This window comes from Ranitomeya imitator, chromosome 8, assembly GCF_032444005.1.
Source record: "Ranitomeya imitator isolate aRanImi1 chromosome 8, aRanImi1.pri, whole genome shotgun sequence".
NCBI classification, from domain to species: domain Eukaryota; kingdom Metazoa; phylum Chordata; class Amphibia; order Anura; family Dendrobatidae; genus Ranitomeya; species Ranitomeya imitator.
Genome location: NC_091289.1, coordinates 102,791,610 through 102,811,833, shown reverse-complemented (window position 1 = coordinate 102,811,833; position 20,224 = coordinate 102,791,610). Strand labels below are relative to the sequence as shown.

Here is a 20,224-nt window from a genome sequence, read left to right as displayed (position 1 = left end):
AGGACCCTGGGGCACCATACATGTCAGGAGGAATTTTGGTCCACTCCTCTTTGCAGATCATCTCTAAGTCATTAAGATTTTGAGGCTGTCGCTTGGCAACTCGGAGCTTCAACTCCTTCCATACGTTTTCTATGGGATTAAAGGGACTCTGTCACCTGAATTTGGAGGGAACAATTTTCAGCCGTAGAAGCGGAGTTTTTGGGTGTTTGATTCACCCTTCCCTTACCCGCTGGCTGCATGCTGGCTGCAATATTGGAATGAAGTTCATTCTCTGTCCTCTGTAGTACATGCCTGCACAAGCCTTTATGAGGTTATAACTCTAGAACGCTTCAATGGATCCTGATGATTCAGACACGGATTTCTCGTGACATATTGTACTTCATGATAGTGGTAACATTTGTTTGATATTACCTGCGTTTATTTGTGAAAAAAATGGAAATTTGGCAAAATTTTAGAAAATTTTGCAATTTTCCAACTTTTAATTTTTATACCCCTACATCACAGAGATATGTCACACAAAATACTTAAAAAGTAACATTTCCCACATGTCTTCTTTACATCAGCACAATTTTGGACCAAAATTTTTTTTTGTAGGGAGTTATAAGGGTTAAAAGTTGACCAGCAATTTCTCATTTTTACAACACCATTTTTTTTCAGGGACCACATCACATTTGAAGTCACTTTGAGGGGTCTATATGATAGAAAATACTCAAGTGTGACACCATTCTAAAAACTGCATATCTCAAGGTACTCAAAACCACCAAGAAGTTTATTAACCCTTCAGGTGTTTCACAGGAATTTTTGGAATGTTTAAAAAAAAAATGAACATTTCACTTTTTTTCACAAATAATTTATTTCAGCTTCAATTTGTTTGTTTTTTTACCAAGGGTAACAAGAGAAATTGGACCCCAAAAGTTGTTGTGCAATTTGTCCTGAGTACGCTGATACCCTATATGTGGGGTAAACCACTATTTGGGGGACATGGCAGAGCTCGGAAGTGAAGGAGCGCCATTTGACTTTTCAATGCAAAATTGAATGGAATTGAGATGGGACGCCATGTCGCGTTTGGAGAGCCCCTGATGTGCCTAAACATTGAAACCCACAACAAGTGGCACCATTTTGAAAAGTAGACCCCCAAAGGAACTTATCTAGATGTGTGGTGAGCACTTTGACACACCAAGTGCTTCACAGAAGTTTATAATGTAGAGCCATAAAAATAAAAATGATTTTTCGCCCCTATTTTTATATTTTCCCAAGTGTAACAGGAGAAACTGGACCCCAAAAGTTGTTGTGCAATTTGTCCTGAGTACGCTGATACCCCATATGTGGGGGTTAAACCACTGTTTGGGCGCATGGCAGAGCTCGGAAGGGAAGGAGAGCCATTTGACTTTTCAATGCAAAATTGACTGGAATTGAAATGGGATGCCATGTCGCGTTTGGAGAGCCCCTGATGTGCCTAAACATTGAAACCTCCCACAAGTGACACCATTTTGGAAAGAAGACCCCCTAAGGAACTAATCTAGATATGTTGTGAAATCTTTGAACCTCCAAGTGTTTTACTACAGTTTATAACGCAGAGCTGTGAAAATAAAAATTATTTTTTTTCCACAAAAATTATTTTTTAGCCCCTAGTTTTGTATTTTCCCAAGGATAACAGGAGAAATTGGACGCCAACAGTTGTTATGCAATTTGTTCTGAGTACACTGATACCCCATATGTGGAGGGGAACCTCCGTTTGGGTGCATGGCAGAGCTCAGAAGGGAAGGAACGCCATTTGGAATGCAGACTTAGATGGATTGGTCTGCAGGCGTCATGTTGCATTTGCAGAGCCCCTGATGTACCTAAACAGTAGAAACCCCCCAGAGGTGACCCTATATTGGATACTAGCCCCCCCAAGGAACTTTTCTAGATGTGTTGTGAGAATTTTGAACCCCCAAGTGTTTCACTACATTCAAAAACGCCGAGCCGTGAAAATAAAAATTCTTTTTTTTCACAAAAATTAGTTTTAGCCCCCAGTTTTGTATTTTACCAAGAGTAACAGGAGAAATGGGACCCCTAGAAATGTTGTTAAATTTGTCCTGAGAATGCTGATACCCTATATGTGGGGGGGGGGCCACCGTTTGGGTGCATGGCAGAGCTCGGAAGGGAAGGCGGGCCGTTTGGAATGCAGACTTAGATGGATTAGTCTGCAGGCGTCACGTTGCATTTGCAGAGCCCCTGATGTACCTAAACAGTAGAAGCCCCCCACAAGTGACCCTATATTTGAAACTAGACCCCCCAAGAAACTTATCTAGATGTGTTATGGGAACTTTGCACCCCCAAGTGTTTCACTACAGTTTATAACACAGAGGCGTGAAAATAAAAAATCTTTTTTTTTCCACAAAAATTATTTTTTAGCCCCCGGTTTTGTACTTTCTCAAAGGTAATAGGAGAAATTGGACCCCAAAAGTTGTCGTCCAATTTGTCCGGAGTACGCTTATACCCAATATGTTGGGGTAAACCCCTGTTTGGGCGCACGGGAGAGCTCGGAAAGGAAGGAGCACTGTTTTACTTTTTCAACGCAGAATTGGCTGGAATTGAGATCGGACGCCATGTCGCGTTTGGAGAATAATTATTTTTGCATCGCTTTAGGCCGGTTTCGCACGTCAGTGGCTCCGGTACGTGAGGTGACGGTTTCCTCACGTACCAGAGACACTGACTCACGTAGACACATTAAAATCAATGTGTCTCTGCACATGTCAGCGCGTTTTCACGGACCATGTGTCCGTTTAGAAAACACGGAGACATGTCAGTGTTCGTGGGAGCGCACGTATTACACGGACCCATTAAAGTCAATGGGTCCATGTAAAACACATACCGCACACGGATGTGGTCCGTGTGCTGTCCGTGTGCCGTGCAGGAGACAGCGCTACAGAAAGCGCTGTCCCCTGCATCCTGGTGCTGAAGCCGCCATTCATTTCTTCTCTCCAGCAGCTTTCGCTGGAGAGAAGATGTGAAAAATCTCCCATAGGGGTGGAGCCGCATATTCATCACTGTAATGGGCGGTACAACGTGACCGCTCATACAGGAGAAGCTGCGGCCAGGATAGGAAGCAGCGAGGGAGCCAGGTAAGTATTTTATTAACAGCAGGGGGGCGCACAGGGGGTAGGAGAGGGTTGGGGACAGGGATCTTTTTTTTAAACAACAAAAAAGAAAAAAAAAAAGATTTTTCATATCTTTTCTCCAGCGAAAGCTGTTGGAGAGAAGAAATGAATGGCGGCTTCAGCACCAGGATGCAGGGGACAGCGCTTAACTCTACCGCTGTCTCCTGCACGGTACGTGTGGTACCCAGTCGGCACACGGGCGGCACATGGATGCCGCACGTGTGCCACACTGATGTGCCACGTGAGCACACGGACACACGGACACGGATAATTCCGGTACCGATTTTTCCGGTACCGGAATTATCTGGAGGTGTGAGACTGGCCTAATTCTGAGGACTATAACTTTTCTATTTTTTCATTGATGTCCTTGTTTTTTGCGGGACAAGATGACGTTTTAAGCAGTACCATGGTTATTTTATATCCGTCTTTTTGATCGTGTGTTATTCCACTTTTTGTTTGGCGGTATGATAATAAAGCGCCGTTTTTTGCCTTGTTTTTTTTACGGTGATCACTGAAGGGGTTAACTAGGGGGATAGTTTTATAGGTCGGGTCGTTACGGACGCGGTAATACTAAATATGTGTACTTTTATTGTTTTTTTTATTTAGATAAAGAAATTTATTTATTGGAACAATATTTTGTTTTTCTTTATTTAGGATTTTCTTTTTTTTTTACACATGTAAATTTTTTTTTTTTACTTTTTTACTTTGTCCCAGGGGGTGACATGACTATATAGGGTCAGATCGCTGATCTGACACTTTGCTGTGCACTGTGTCAGATCAGCGATCTGACAGGCACAGCAGGGAGGCTTCGCGGCGCCTGCTCTTGGAAGCCACCTCCCTGCAGGACTCGGAAGGCCCCCGTGGCCATTTTGGTTCCAGGCCTGCTGGGAGGAGGAGGTAAGAGACCCACGGAGCAATGCGATCACATCGCGTTGCTCCCATTGTCTTAGGAAAGCACGCAGAGAGCCCTCTCCCTGTGCGATGCTTCCCTATGCCGCCGGAATGCTGAGATCATGTTTGATCGCAGTGTGCCAGGGGTTAATGTGCCAGGAGCGGTCTGTGATAGTCAGCTGACACCCAGCCCCGATCGTCCGCGCTCCCCCCGTGAGCGTGGCTGATTGGTGATGACGTACTATCCAGTCGGTGGTCATACGGACCCATACCACCTCGACGGGATAGTACGTCCGATGTCAGATAGGGGTTAAAGCAATATGTCTCCAAAACAGAAAATACACAACAAAACAAATGAGGAGCGAATGGGTGGAAACTGGAGTAAACATGTGTGACCAAACTGTAAGAAACCGCCTAAAGAAAATGGGATTTACATTCAGAAAAGCTAAAAGAAAGCCACCATTAACACCTAAACAGAAAAAAACAAGGTTACAATGGGCTAAGGAAAAGCAATCGTGGACTGTGGATGACTGGGTGAAAGTCATGTTCAGTGATGAATTATGAATCTGCATTGGGCAAGGTGATGATGCTGGAACTTTTATTTGGTGCCGTTCTAATGAGATTTATAAAGATGGCTGTCTGAAGAGAACATGCAAATTTCCACAGTCATTGATGATATGGGGCTGCATGTCCGGTAAAGGCACTAGGGAGATGGCTGTCATTACATCTTCAATAAATGCACAAGTTTATGTTGATATTTTGGACACTTTTCTTATCCCATCATTTCAAAGGATGTTTGGCAATGATTAAATCATTTTTCAAGATGATAATGCATCCTGCCTTGTCATGGAAGAAAATGGTCCATGACAAAGCTACAACCTGCAAAGCTGATCTGGCAACAGCAATCAGAGAAAGTTGGAGCCAGATTGATGAAGAGTACTGTTTGACATTCATTAAGTCCATGCCTCAGAGACTGCAAGCTGTTATAAAAGCCAGAGGTGGCGCAACAAAATACTAGTTATGTGTTGGAGTGTTTTTTGTTTGTTTGTTTGTTTGTTTTTCATGATTCCATAATTGTTTCCTTCATAATTGAGTGACTCCACAATTTTTACCCTATGCTTGGCTAAAAAAGTCACCATTACTGACTACCACATTTTTGTTCTTGATTTCTTTCAGTGTTTCTTCAAGCCAGAAAGTTGCCATTTTAAATGACTTTAGTTTCTGCCATGTCTGTGATCTGCTTTTTTATCTACAAAATTAATCAACTGAATGAACATCCTCCAAGGCCGGTGATTCCATAATTTTTGAAAGGGGTTGTATACTCTTTGTAGCCGCCATTCTCCAGTATTGCAGCTCAGCTCCAATTCACTTGTGTAGGAGCTGAGCTAAAGTATCCAAAAATGTCCACTACACAGTATATGAAGCCATGCAGGTCTGGCTTTATGCAAAGTCTGATCTGAAAATTATGACCGATCCTAAAGATAAGTCAATATAAAAGGACAGCCAATATTATTAATGAAACCTACAGATCTATTACCTGTTTGGCAACAGAGCTCAATTCCACAGCCAAGTCACCACCAGAATTTCCAATTCCGATCACAATAATCTTCTTATCTGCAAATTGTATTGGATATTTATAATCCCGACTGTGTAAATATTCTCCTTTAAATTTGTTAATGCCTATAAAAGAATAGAAGATAAATTTAAGCTTATAAAAACCTAATATTTTATGTGGAACAAGCAGGTACATTTATAGTTTGATAACTGGACTTTTTTTTCCAGTTGCTTGCATAATTTCACAGTTTTAAACTGAACAATATGAAATAGAATAATTAAGAGATGATTTCACTAGAACATGCCTGTACGCTTCGAGGATATGCTAGATTTTTCCTTATATTTGTAATGCTATAATCAACGTTTTGACATGGATTTTGCCTAGTAGGACATATTGTTGGTCAATTATTCAGTCCTTACCTCAATGACAGCAGGCTGCATTTTACTCTGTAAACTATCCATACAGCTTAGGCTACGTTCAGACTAGCGTTGTGCGCCGCTGCGTCGGCGACGCGACGCACAACGCACCGAAAAACGCGGCAAAACGCACGCAAAAACGCTGCGTTTTGCGACGCGTGCGTCGTTTTTTGCCGAAAATCGGACGCAAGAAAAATGCAACTTGTTGCGTTTTCTTGGTCCGACGCTTGCGGCAAAAAAGACGCATTTGTCGCAAAATGCAACAAGCAAAAACGCATGCGTCCCCCATGTTAAACATAAGGGCGCATGACGCGTGCGTCGCCGCTGCGTCGCCCGACGTGGCGCCGACGCACACTAGCACAACGCTAGTCTGAACGTACCCTAAGAGTTTTCAAGGTACAAGTTAACTCATAGTCCCCACTCACGACACTACACACACATTGAGGAGCAACTAACAAGCTACTCTACCAAAGTTGGGTGTCTGTCCCAATATTCAGGTATAGCATAAGTCTTTCCATATCTATGCTCACAGGCATTGTCCATCGAGCATCTACCTCACTTTTGCCAGTCTTCGACAATGCTGACTTCTTGGCCTGCCTACCAGTTTCACACAGGAAAGATACAGACTTAGGCCATGTAAACACGTTGAGTATTTGGTTAGTTTTTTACCACAGTATTTATAAGCTAAATCCAGAAGTGGGACAATCAGAGGAACAGTATAATAGAAACACATCACCACTTCTGTATATATCACTCACACTTGGTTTTGGCTTACAAATGTGGAGGTAAAATACTGACCAAACACTGGACGTGTGAACAGGGCTTTGTTAGTCACTTGTATGCAGAAAGAGAAACTCAATGGCAGCAAAGAGTATGAATCTGACGTTATAAGACCATAAGCTATGACTTTCTATTGTATTCATATTCTGCTGTCCGTGCACTCCTGCTTCCCAAGCTTCCCACTTCTATACTGTCTTTGAGCAATCAGTAGTCTGCTCAATATAAGAATATGCAGGAAAGCTTAGCTACTCAATCAGCATTATCATTATACAATAGGATTCAGCAGTATGACATAAAAAAAAATCAGTTAACTTGGTGCCCACAGTTCAAAATCTCTGGCACCCTAGAACTTCCAAGTGCATAAAAGATGATTGCAGGACTCCATACTGAAAAGGCACCAACTGTCTTTAACACTGCAGGATATGCAACCTTGCTGTTACTTACCTGAGGTGGCTTCAGCACTGGACCATGCCTAAGTATTTTTAAAGCAGTTTTCATCAGGAGTTACCTTTTACACCTGAATTCTATTCTAACAGTGCTATTTTCAGGTTCAGTCTATCTTATCTAGGTTCTGTAATTTGGATTCCAGATTGCTTCTTGCAATTTCTCTCAGTACTTTTCACACCTCCGTCTCTGCTAGCAAGGTGACATTTTTGAAAGCAAATTACTAGTTTACCAACACATTTTTGCTTTATGTGTTTGTGGCTAACCATTTTCTGCCATAATTGCATACATCCATGGATGCATTGGGTGCTCAAACCCATAAGGGTAGTCCCACACGTCCAGATAATTCTGATACCGGAAAAATCGTTACCGGAATTATCCGTGTCCGTGTGCCCCTGCGTTTCTGTGGCACATCAGTGTGGCACACGTGTGCCGCCCGTGTGCCCACTGGGTACCACACGCACCGTGCAGGAGACAGCGCTAAAGTTTAGCACTGTCCCCTGCATTTGGTGCTGAAGCAGCCATTGATATCTTCTCTGCAGCAGCGTTTGCTGTAGAGAAGATATCAATATTCCTTTTTTTTTTTTGTTTCTCGTGTTTAAAATAAAGCTTCATGTCCCCACCCCCCTCCCACCCCCTGTGCGCCCACCCGCTGTTCTTAAAATACTCACCCGGCTCCCTCGCTGGCTGGCGCTGCTTCCTGTCCTGGCCGCAACTTCTACTGTATGAGCGGTCACGTGGGGCCGCTCATTTACAGTAATGAATATGCGGCTCCACCCCTATGGGAGGTGGAGCCGCATATTCATGACTGTAATCGGCGGCCCCACATGACCGCTTATACAGTAGAAGGTGCGGCCAGGACAGGAAGCAGCGCCAGCCAGCGAGGGAGCCGGGTGAGTATTTTAAGAACAGCGGGCGGGCGCACAGGGGGTGGGAGGGGGTTGGGGACATGGAGCTTTATTTTAAACACGAGAAACAAAAAAAAAGGAATATTGATATTTTCTCTACAGCAAACGCTGCGGCAGAGAAGATATCAATGGTGGCTTCAGCACCAGTGGGGGGGACAGCGCTTACTGTAGCGCTGTCTCCTGCACGGCACATGGACTGCACACGGACAATGTCCGTGTGCGGTACGTGTTTTACACGGACCCATTGACTTTAATGGGTCCGTGTAATCCGTGCGCTCCCACGAACACTGACATGTCTCCGTGTTTGGCACACGGAGACACGGTCCGCAAAAAATCAATGACATCTGCACAGATGCATTGATTTCAATGTGTCTGCGTGTGTCAGTGGCTCCGGTACATGAGGAAACTGTCACCTCACGTACCGGAGCCACTGACGTGTGAAACCGGCCTTAAAAGGTTTCATACATTTGTTTGACTGATATAATGTATATAGCCTTGATCAAAGAGCTGTAATTTCACTGTGTTGTCCATGTATACTTTGAACAGCTCACTGACTCTATAATGATCTACGATATATGCAAGGGCAGACACCTGTGTTTTATTTCTCAATTGAAGCATATTCTAGTCTATTCCATCTAACAAACCAAGTGAGTCCATGATAATGCAAACAGCTCCTGAACCTGTCCCCCATGGTGACGAACAGAAAGTCCTGCACACAGAGCCAGTCACATCTTCCATTTGCTGAAATGACTGGGTGATTTTTTCATACAGTTGTCTGAACCCAGCCTCTATCTCTTGACTTTCCCTTGTGCAAATATTCTGGGGCTAATATGTTATTTTTATTATATTTTACTATTTTCATTCATAAAATCCAGTGTTTGTTTTTGGGTACTATATTTTGCAAACCATAAAATTTTTTCCATTAGCAGAGTTTCTAGTTTATTTTGCAAGGTACAGATGTAGTTTTTATTGCTACCATTTGCGTCGATACAAATGTTTGATTACTTTTTATCTTGTTTTTGTTAAGCTAGAGATGAACAATCAGTATAGGATACATTTAAAATGGGTTTTATAGCGCAAGTCTTTACGAATAGCAAATAAATATGAGAATTTTATAGTGCAAGTCTTTACGAATAGCAAATAAATATGAGAATTTTAAAGGGGAAATGGGGAATTCTATTAGGGGACTTGACCATGTTACCTAAAGTGTAACCGTCATTTTAATTTTTATTTCATAAATCAATAGTACACATAAAAAAAAACAACTTTAATATATTTTATCTATGAAATTTGCTTCTTTCTATGGCAAAATTGTTCAGTCATTATCAAAATTCTGATTTTCTGAGGTGAAATCTGGATTCAGTAAAGACATACTCTCCCAGAAGATGGTGGCTGATACTGATGAGATTCTATCTAGATAGAAAGGAGGGGAGGAAGGCGGAGCTCTGGCTCTAGCTCCTCCCTCTTTCCAGCTAAATAGAATTGTATCCCCAAAAAGGAATTGTTGCAAGAGCAAAAAATTGTTTATTTATACATAACACATACACACGTGGTCAAAGTTGTTGGTACCCCTCGTTTAATGACAGAAAAACCTACAATGGTCACAGAAATAACTTGAATCTGACAAAAGTATATAAAAAAAAAATCTCTGAAAATGAACAAATGAACGTCAGACATTGCTTTTCAACCATGCTTCCAAAGAACTAAAAAAATATATAAAAATATAACTCATGAAATATGCCTGGAAAGAAATGACGGTACCCCTGAAAATAATGTGACAAAAAGGACATGTTAAATCAAGGTGTGTCCACTAACTAGCATCACAGGTCTCTACAATTTTGGAATCAGTGAGTGGGCTGTATATAGGGCTACAGATATACACTTACTCACTGTGCTGTTTGGTGTCATGGTGTGTATCACACTCAACATGGACCAGAGGAAGCAAAGAAAAGACTTGTCTCCGGAGATTAGAAACAAAATTACAGACAAACATGTTAAAGGTAAAAGTTATAAGACCATCTCCAAGCAGCTTGATGTTCCTGTGGGACTGTAGCCAACCTCCCTGGATGTGGCAGGAGGAAAATTGATGACAAATCAAAGAGACGGATAATACGAATGGTAACAAAATAGCCCAGAAAAACTTCTAAACAGATTAAAGGTGAACTTCAAGCTCAAGGAACATCAGTGTCAGATCACACCATCCGTCATTGTATGAGCCAAAGTGGTATTAGCTATCTAGAAGCACATTTATATAGGGTTCTCTATCATTAAGCCAAGAAATTTACACTTCTGAAACATCTCTCCTCTCTTTCACCTGCCTTTTCAATTTGTATCGCACTCTCTGCCACTATAGGGCCCTATAGGGTGAGCAGGGAGAGCGGGGGCGCCATTACGCAGGTTATAGGGTGCCAAACTCCGCTGGTAGGTACAAAATAGGCCAGTACAGGGGTAGGCACCTCCCCATTTTGTTTTCATCACTTGATGTTATTATGATGTCATTTTGTTTAGGAACTGTCTATTTTGTTTTGATATTTGGATAATAAAGTTGTAGTTTTTATATTAATGGAAGAGATAACTGTGAGCTAATGTAGGATTGGTCTTTTACTGATTTATCAATTAAAACTGTGATTTAGGAGCCAAAGTGGACTTCATGGGAGATGACCAAGGAGGACATCATTGTTGAAAAAAAAATCATAAAAAAGCCAGACTGGAATTTGCCAAACTACATGTTGAGAAGCCACAAAGACTCTGGGAGAATGTCCCACGGACAGATAAGACAAAAATTTGACTTTTTGGCAAGGCACATCAGCTCTATTTTCACAGATGGAAAAATGAAGCATATCAAGAAAAGAACACTGTCCCTACTGCGAAACATGGAGGAGGCTCTGTTATGTTCTGTGGCTGCTTTGCTGCATTTGGCACAGGGTGTCTAGAATCTGTGCAGGGTACAATGAAATCTCAAGATTATCAAAGGATTCTAGAGAGAAATGTGATGCCCAGTGTTGGAAAGCTTGGTCTCAGTCACAGGTCATGGGTCTTACAAAACGATAATGGCCCAAAACGCACAGCTAAAAACACCCAAGAATGTCTAAGAGGAAAACATTGGGCTATTCTGAAGTGGCCTTCTATGAGCCCTGACCTAAATCCTATTGAGCATCTTTGGAGAGAGTTGAAACATGTCATCTGGAAAAGGTAACCTTCAAACACGAGACAACTGGAGCAGTTTGCTCTTGAGGAGTGTGCCAAAATATCTGTCGAGAGGTGTAGAGGTCTCATTGACAGCTACAGGAATTGTTTGATTGCAGTGATAGCCTCAAGAGGCTGTGCAACAAAATATTAAGTTAAGGGTACCATCATTTCTGCTCAGGCCTATTTCATGAGTTTTATTTATTTTTTTAATTCTGTGTAAGCATGATTGAAAAGTAATGTCTGACTTTTATTTGTTCATTTTCATAGATTTTTTATTTATTATTACTTTTGTCAGATTCAAGTGATTTCTGTGACCATTGTGGGTTTCTCTGTCATTAACCAACAATTTTGACCACGTGTGTACATCCAAAAACTTAAAGACGGTCAAAGAGGAATGAAAAACAAGGTGCGCTGGATCACCAAGCCAAAAAGAAAGAAAGTGAAAAACAGTTACACTCACAAGAGACTCAAAAGACAATATTGACCATCCACTGTATATAATGAGTCATACAAATATTGAAGGACATGTACAAAAAAGTCCCTATTCAGTCAGAGTTTGACAGAGTAAACTCTGTGTGGTTAAAGAGTACTTATATGTATGCAAAAGGGGACTATAGGTTGCCCCAACCTTGTACTCGTCCATTATTCACTGTTATAGTGGGTGCAAAGTAATGCCCATAGAGTAAGGGCTATAGCTGATGAAAGACCAATGATAATAAATGTTAAAGTGCAAGTGATGGGTTGGGGGTGAGTGACAATGAGCTCTCAGCGCTAGTTATTCATAACAATAAAGATGTTTCTGAGTCAGGATGGAAAACATGCTAAAAGAGCTTACCCATAGAATTGAAGGAAAGGCTGGCCTACCACTGAGAGCCCCAATGCATGTTTCGCTGTTGCTTTAATGAGGGGTATAGTGATGAGGGTAGGGAGATGCCTTATATCTACCAGGATGATTTCACACATGTGCATGCCGTAGGTATGGTGCATGGAGGAAACGCTGGCTCACCGGTAACCGCAGCAGTTACGGTAATCCCATCATGTGTCCGAGTCGGGGTGTTCCCACTGATGTCATAGGCAAAGACACATGTTGGGCCATCTGTGACAAATGAGAGATAGCAAAACCCGCAAGTGTAACACCCCAGGTAACTGCTTACTACAGTGGCATTGCTTTTCTCATGGGGAGAGTGATGTCACACTTGGAAACGAGGAAGGATCCCTTTGACAGGAATTCAGCACATACAACACTCTTCTGACTCCAGGCCAGAAGGGGGAGCTTTGCACCCGACTTCAAGGGAGCTGCTCTCTCTGGTCAGGAGGAGGAGTCAGTTGCTAGGCAGTTGCTAGGCAGTTGGAGTTAGACAGTTCGTGAGAGGAAAGCGAAGAGAGAGGAAGGAAAGCTGGGGCCATGGAGATGAGTGATTCTGCGGTTCCTGGGAAGTAAAAAGAAAGCAGAGCAGTCTGTAGGAGACTGAGAGGGAAAAGAAAAGAAGGAGAGTAAAGAGCTGGAGAGAGAAGCTGCGACTGGGCTTCCTCCATGCTGAGTGCAGATACCGGTAGCTAGAAGACCGAGGTTGTGAGGGTATCTTCATGCCCCATGGCAGAAACTGGCGGACAGCTGATTGCAAGTTATCTGTCAACCATTAGCACCCGAGGACACAGTAACAGATAGAGCCCGGGTCGTGATAGAGATCCTGTAAAAAGGCTCAAGCTACCTGTAGTACGGGTAGTGTCCTACTTAAAGGGGGACAGAGAGAAAAGGTGAGGACTTTGTGTGAGGTCTAAAGCAGCAAGGGACTACAACACCACAGCGCTAGAAAGAAGGCTTCCAACCCCACCTGGTTAGAGGGATTCCCAATTCGCTTCCAAGTTGGCTGGACCACACCAGCATCCGTGATCTGGTACCCTGGACTGTTGCTGCCTTGAACCAAGTAAAGAAGTAAAGAGACCGCAACCCTGTGTCCTCCGTTTTTTACTACACCCCCTATTACCATCTTCATCAATTACACCAGGAGCCCTGGGGACACCGCTTCACCTGTGGGAAGCCATACCATCCTTGCTGCCATAACATTACCACAGTGGACCCCTTTAAGCAGCGTCGGTCACCCCTGATCGAATACCACAGGTGGTGTCACAATTTTTTTTATTCAACTAACCCTTTTAAAGATCAACTCTTTAACATGGGCACCCAGGGCCATGGACCAGGTGGCCACCGCTGTGACATATCCCTTTAAGTACCGGACCCAGCACCGAGCACCCCACGGCCCTGGCGGTTGTTCCACATGCACGCTCTGGTGGCCATGTTTTTGGAATCCCTAAGCGCAGACAATGATGTTCGAGGGATGGGAATTTCCAAACCATGAAGAGAAATGTGCCAGTGCATCTATTACTGTCTAACCTTAAAACAAGCCCTATTTCAAGCAATTGACAATGGCATGTAAAAGGTGCAAATGCAGGGGGAAAAATGGAAAGATATTCATTGTCAAACAATACATAAAGGTAAATGGTATATTAATTGATTTATCTGCAGAAATTCACAGTATATGGGCATGTGTAATAAATCATCTGTGAATAGGAAGCTATATGGGGTGTATACTGAGTGCAGTAGGCACATCAGTAGTGAGTCGCTATATAGATAATCATCATGTCAGAAGTAAGGAGTTACAGGGAAGACATAAATGACAATGAGACCAGAATATATGTACATTTTACACACATATACATTTATATAACTGTATACACATACAGCATAGATTATTCTAATCAAACAAGAAGTGTGCAGTTGTAAGAGTATGCCAGGAGATTAAATTCTCCAGACGATTCCTGATCTCATGGGAGTATTTACTTGATAAAGTACTTCCTCCCTAGTGTGCCAACTAATTATATATTAATGGTGGGTGCACGTCTGTATTTAGCTGAGCAGTATAGTAGTTGGGGAAAAAGTAGGGAACGTGCTCTGGAAGCAGTGTGCTAGATAACTTATTTTGTGCAGAGAGTTTACCTTGTTGTTGTTGTGGTGGCGGCTTAAAAAATCTTTTGGCCAAAACAAAAGCTGCTGGCTATGTATGTGATCTAGTGTCCAATGTTAACGTGTGATTAGTGAGGATGAGGCGCTGAAGTGCAGTTTTTCCAAGAGTCGGCGGTGGAACTGTGGAAGGTTCAAGGGTGGAGGCGAAGCTGGGGTGGAGCCTGGGCAGAGTCTCAAAAGGGCCCAAAAGTTTTACCAGTATGGGCCCTGAAATTCCTATTGGCAGTCCTGAAATTCCTTTTGGCAGTCCTGATCATAACCATCATCAGTAGATACTGCACCTGAGTCACCCACCAGGGCAGTGGGGTACTCGGTACCGGGTTCTGCATTCACAGGGGGATGTCACGGTGGCGACCCGGTCCATGGCCCTTGGCACCCGTGTAAAAGGGGAAAGGTCTTTAAAGGGAATAAAGTTTATGTTTGTGACGCCACCTGTGGTATTCGGTCAGTGGGGACCGACCCTGCTTTAAGGGGTCCTCTGGGGTGATGTTATGGCAGCTAGATGGTATAACTTCCCATAGGTGAAATATATTCCCAGGGCTCCCTTCGTGTAGATGGAAGATGGTGAGAGGTGCAGTGAAGAACGAGGACACAGGTTTGCAGTCTCTTTACCTTATTTACTGAAGACTTCAGCAGCCACAGTCCAGGGCACCAGATCACATGGCAGGCAGGGTACGGCCGGCTTGGAGGCAAGTTAGGAGTCCCCTTATCCAGGTGGAAATCAAAGCCTTCCTCTAGTGCCGTGGTGTTGTAGTCCCTTACCGCCTATGGCTTCACATAAGGTCCTCACAGATGTTCTCTCTCTCTGTCCCCCGTACAGGATAGGACATGACCCGTATTACTGGTGACTTGAGGCGGTTTATAGGGACTCTAGCACTCCACAGTCTCTAAGGGTGTCATTGTGCCTCCTGGGTACTAAGGCGGACAGGGAATGTGGAATTCAGCTGTCCTGCCTGTCTCTGATGTAAGTCGTGGAGCACCTTACGATCCTCGATGTTCCGGCTACCGGTTTCTGCACCTCAGAAGGAGGCAGCCTGCTCGGGGCTGGTCTCCCCCTGGTATCCTCTCCTGTGCTTTGCTCTCCTGCATGTTCACTGCAATGTATTCGGCTTTCTGAATGTCTCTTTCCAGGAGCTGCTGCACTGCGGCTACACAGCTCCATAAACCCTCTTCTGCCGCTGACTGATCCAGTCTGTTTCCTGGCAAGAACTGTTCTCTCTTTCCCTACAGACTACCAGATATATATATATGGGGGTCGCCTAGTAAATAGGATCAAAAGCTCCCCCTGGTGGCCTGGAGTGTGAATGTGTTGCATGTTTGTGGTACCTGGTTACAGTTATCCCTTCTTGCCTTCAAGCGTAACATCACTCTCCCCGTGAGGAATGCAATGCTACTGTGATGACCAGGACCCTAGGGTGCCACACACCATCAGTACATACACACAGCAAAAGAATCATCATCAGTACATACCGCAGAACCAACATCATTACATTAATACATGTCAAATTTTGAACACATGATGTGACATTGACAGTTCTGCCAATTCAGACAATAACTGAACTCAGCAGTTCAAACTGAGATTACAGCACAAGTTACTCAGAGCTGCAGTTCTTGTTTTCTGCACCATTGTTGATGGTACTGAAAAGTGTGGCTGTGAATGCATGCTGGACTCCAGGAAGATGAAGGCAGAGTTTAAGAAACAAAAACTGCAGCCAGTTATTCTGAAACTGGAAATACTCATTAATTATTCTGTGTAAACAGGACATGTGCTGCCGAGAACAACGTTATTCTATGTGCACAGGGATGATGTTAAAGGTCCACTACTAGGACAACCCCTTCATGAACTAAATGTTTGATCGCAATAAAATAAAAAGCTTATACTCACTAGTGATAAGCGAATATACTCGTTACTCAAGATTTCCCGAGCACACTCGGGTGACATCCGAGTATTTTTTAGTGCTCGGAGATTTAGTTTTTATTGCCGCAGCTGAATGATTTACATCTGTTAGCCAGTATAAGTACATGTGGGGGTTGCCTGGTTGCTAGGGAATCCCCACATGTACTTATGCTGGCTAAGAGATGTAAATCATTCAGCGGAGGTGATGGAAACTAAATCTCCGAGCACTAAAAAATACTCGGAGGACTCCTGAGCGTGCTCGGAAAATCTCGAGTAATGAGTATGCAGCGCCCCAGAGTCCTGGTCGTTGCAGTAATATCATTCTCCTCTAGGGAAGAGTGGTATTACGTTTGGAGGCAAAGAAGGACAACTGCATCCAGGTATCACAAACATGCAACACATTTCACACTCCTGGCCACCAGGGGGAGCTCTGCTCCTATTTATTAGGTCACTCCCCACACTTAGATAAAACTGGTGACCTGTAGGGAAAGTTAGTCAGTTGCTGGCTGAGCTCCGCTCAGTTAGTGGGTCCCTGGCAGGGGTGGGATCCTGTCAAAGATCGATGGAGATGGACACGTAGCTGTGCATGCCCTCAGAGCTGCAGCTCCCAGAAAGAGACATTGAAGGCAGAATTGTATTGCAGTGAGCGTGCAAAGAAGTCGTAGCAAAGGGGACCAGCCCTACACAGGCTTGCCTCCTTCTGAGGAGCAGAATTCTGGTAGCCGGAGCACCAAGGGAGCAACGACACTTTATGTCTTGCTCCAGAGACCGGCAGGACAGCTAATTTCACGTTACCTGTCCGCCCTACACCCAGGAGGCACAGTGGCACCCCTTAGAGGCTGGGGCATGATAGAATCCTTATAAACCGCCTCAAGCCACCAGTCATACGGGTTTCTCCTATCCGATCCGGGGGACAGAGAGAGACATAACATCTGAAACAGTTGTGAGGACCTGATGAGAATCTTAGCAGTAAGGGACTACAACACTGCAGCGCAAAGGCAGGCTACTGATTTCCACCTGGACAAGGGGACTCTGGACTTGCCTCCAAACCGTCCAGACTCTGCCGCCCTGTGGTCTGGTGCTCTGGACTGTGTATATATAATAAGCATGGTGTATTATCCAAATAGAATTATAACCAATATAGCGTATGGATAAAAATTAACCTTTAATAGGTATGTATTAAAATGGCCCTATAAGGCACATCAATTGAAAACAATGAAAAATAAAAAGAAAAAAGGACAAAACGAACAAAAGAAAATGGTAGTGCTCAGTGCCCTAATACCTACACAGAGGGAAAACTCAACAAAAACAAACAACAGATAACACAAACAGCACTGTAGTATGCTAAATCCTAGCCAAAACCTATTACAGTCTCTCCATGTGGACCAAGGATATATCCATTGGGATCATATACAATATAAGCTAGCAATAATATAATCAGGTGAATATATCAAAAAGGGATCTCACTACAACACAGATCTAGTTCACCTTTTGTCGCTGCTAAATATTGTTTAGGGGGACTGAAAGGGTGGCTTATATCCAAAGGACTCTCGAAGTTACTTACTATGGATACTACAAATGGGATAAGCAACAGTGCAGTGTACAAACATTCCTGGACATCAAAAAAGCCTTCTTTTATAAGTCACCAACATATTACGGGATAGCCATAACTCATTGCCATATATGAGCATCCCTGCTGGGTTAAATAATGGCTTCTTAAAGGGTTAATGATTGTGAGTCTTTCAGAGACATGAACGCTGCGATGCAAACAATACAATGTGTAAAGAGCCCAATATATGGGTGGAGACGCCGCTTCACAATCTAACATTCTGACATGAGGGTCTAGTATGATATGTGCGAAGGGAAGAGAACGGCGGGCGATGGCAGTGATTTACAAGCGGTGAGATGTGAGGTGTTTGCATCGCAGCGTTCATGTCTCTGAAAGACTCACAATCATTAACCCTTTAAGAAGCCATTATTTAACCCAGCAGGGATGCTCATATATGGCAATGAGTTTTGGCTATCCCGTAATATGTTGGTGACTTATAAAAGAAGGCTTTTTTGATGTCCAGGAATGTTTGTACACTGCACTGTTGCTTATCCCATTTGTAGTATCCATAGTAAGTAACTTCGAGAGTCCTTTGGATATAAGCCACCCTTTCAGTCCCCCTTAACAATATTTAGCAGCGACAAAAGGTGAACTAGATCTGTGTTGTAGTGAGATCCCTTTTTGATATATTCACCTGATTATATTATTGCTAGCTTATATTGTGTATGATCCCAATGGATATATCCTTGGTCCACATGGAGAGACTGTAATAGGTTTTGGCTAGGATTTAGCATACTACAGTGCTGTTTGTGTTATCTGTTGTTTGTTTTTGTTGAGTTTTCCCTCTGTGTAGGTATTAAGGTACCGTCACACATAGCGACGCTGCAGCGATACCGACAACGATCCGGATCGCTGCAGCGTCGCTGTTTGGTCGCTGGAGAGCTGTCACACAGACCGCTCTCCAGCGACCAACGATCCCGAGGTCCCCGGTAACCAGGGTAAACATCGGGTAACTAAGCGCAGGGCCGCGCTTAGTAACCCGATGTTTACCCTGGTTACCATCCTAAAAAGTAAAAAAACAAACGCTACATACTTACCTACCGCTGTCTGTCCTCGGCGCTCTGCTTCTCTGGTCTGGCTGTGAGCGCCGGGCAGCCAGAAAGCAGAGCGGTGACGTCACCGCTCTGCATTCCGGCTGACCGAGGCTCACAGCCAGAGCAGGAGGAGAGCAGAGCACAGCGCTGGAGGACAGACGGCTGTAGGTAAGTATGTAGTGTTTGTTTTTTTACTTTTAGGATGGTAACCAGGGTAAACATCGGGTTACTAAGCGCGGCCCTGCGCTTAGTTACCCGATGTTTACCCTGGTTACCAGCAAAGACATCGCTGAATCGGTGTCACACACGCCGATTCAGCGATGTCTACGGGGAGTCCAGCGACCAAATAAAGTTCTGGACTTTCTTCCCCGACCAGCGATCTCCCAGCAGGGGCCTGATCGCTCCTGCCTGTCACACTGGACGATATCGCTAGCGAGGACGCTGCAACGTCACGGATCGCTAGCGATATCGTCTAGTGTGACAGTACCTTTAGGGCACTGAGCACTACCATTTTCTTTTGTTCGTTTTGTCCTTTTTTCTTTTTCTTTTTCATTGTTTTCAATTGATGTGCCTTATAGGGCCATTTTAATACATACCTATTAAAGGTTAATTTTTATCCATGCTCTGGACTGTGGATGCTGAAGTCTTCAGTAAAAGTAAAGAGACTGCAACCTTGTGTCCTCATTCTCTGCACCTCTCACCATCCACATCTACACACTGGGAAGCCCTGGGGACATACTTCACCTGTGGGAAGGTATACCATCTAGCTGCCATAACATCACCCCAGCGGACCCCTTAAAGCAGCATGGGTCACCCTGACCAAATACCACAGGTGGCGTCACAAACATTATCTCTATCCCTTTAAAGACCTTTCACTTTTACTTGGACTTCCCAGGGCCACGGACCGGGTCAGCCACCGTGATATCCCCCTGTGAACCGAAGGACCCGGTACCGAGTACCCCGCTGCCCTGACGGAGCGATCCAAGTATATTCGCTCATCACTAATACCTTCCATTCTGTCGCCATTCCAGCACTCGTGGTCCCAGAGCTGTTGTGCTGCTGTTGTGACACGTGGTGCCAATTAGCGCTGGCATCACTGTCCCTGCCTTCGTACGGTTTGTACATGAAGAGGAAGGATAGGATGAAGCTGATCCCAGACTTCCTCTTCATGTTCAATCCATATGAAGGTGGAGATTGTGACACCAGAGCTGATTGGTTGTTGGGCACCACATCACACAACACCACACAAGAGTTCCAGGATCACGAGTGCTGACATCACTGGAACGGCACCAGTACGAGAGGTGAGTATAGGCTTTTTATGTTTTTTATGTTT

At 43.9% G+C, this 20,224-nt stretch overlaps 1 protein-coding gene across 1 annotated transcript in view; it reads right to left on the bottom strand.

Moving 5' to 3' along the window:
- Nucleotides 1–20,224, bottom strand: part of LOC138647890 (flavin-containing monooxygenase 5-like) — a 170,202-nt gene that overhangs the window by 48,032 nt on the left and 101,946 nt on the right. Inside the window, exon 4 of the mRNA XM_069737227.1 lies at nt 5,572–5,714. Within this exon, the coding sequence (XP_069593328.1) occupies nt 5,572–5,714 (143 nt within the window). The remainder of the gene's footprint in view (nt 1–5,571; nt 5,715–20,224) is intronic.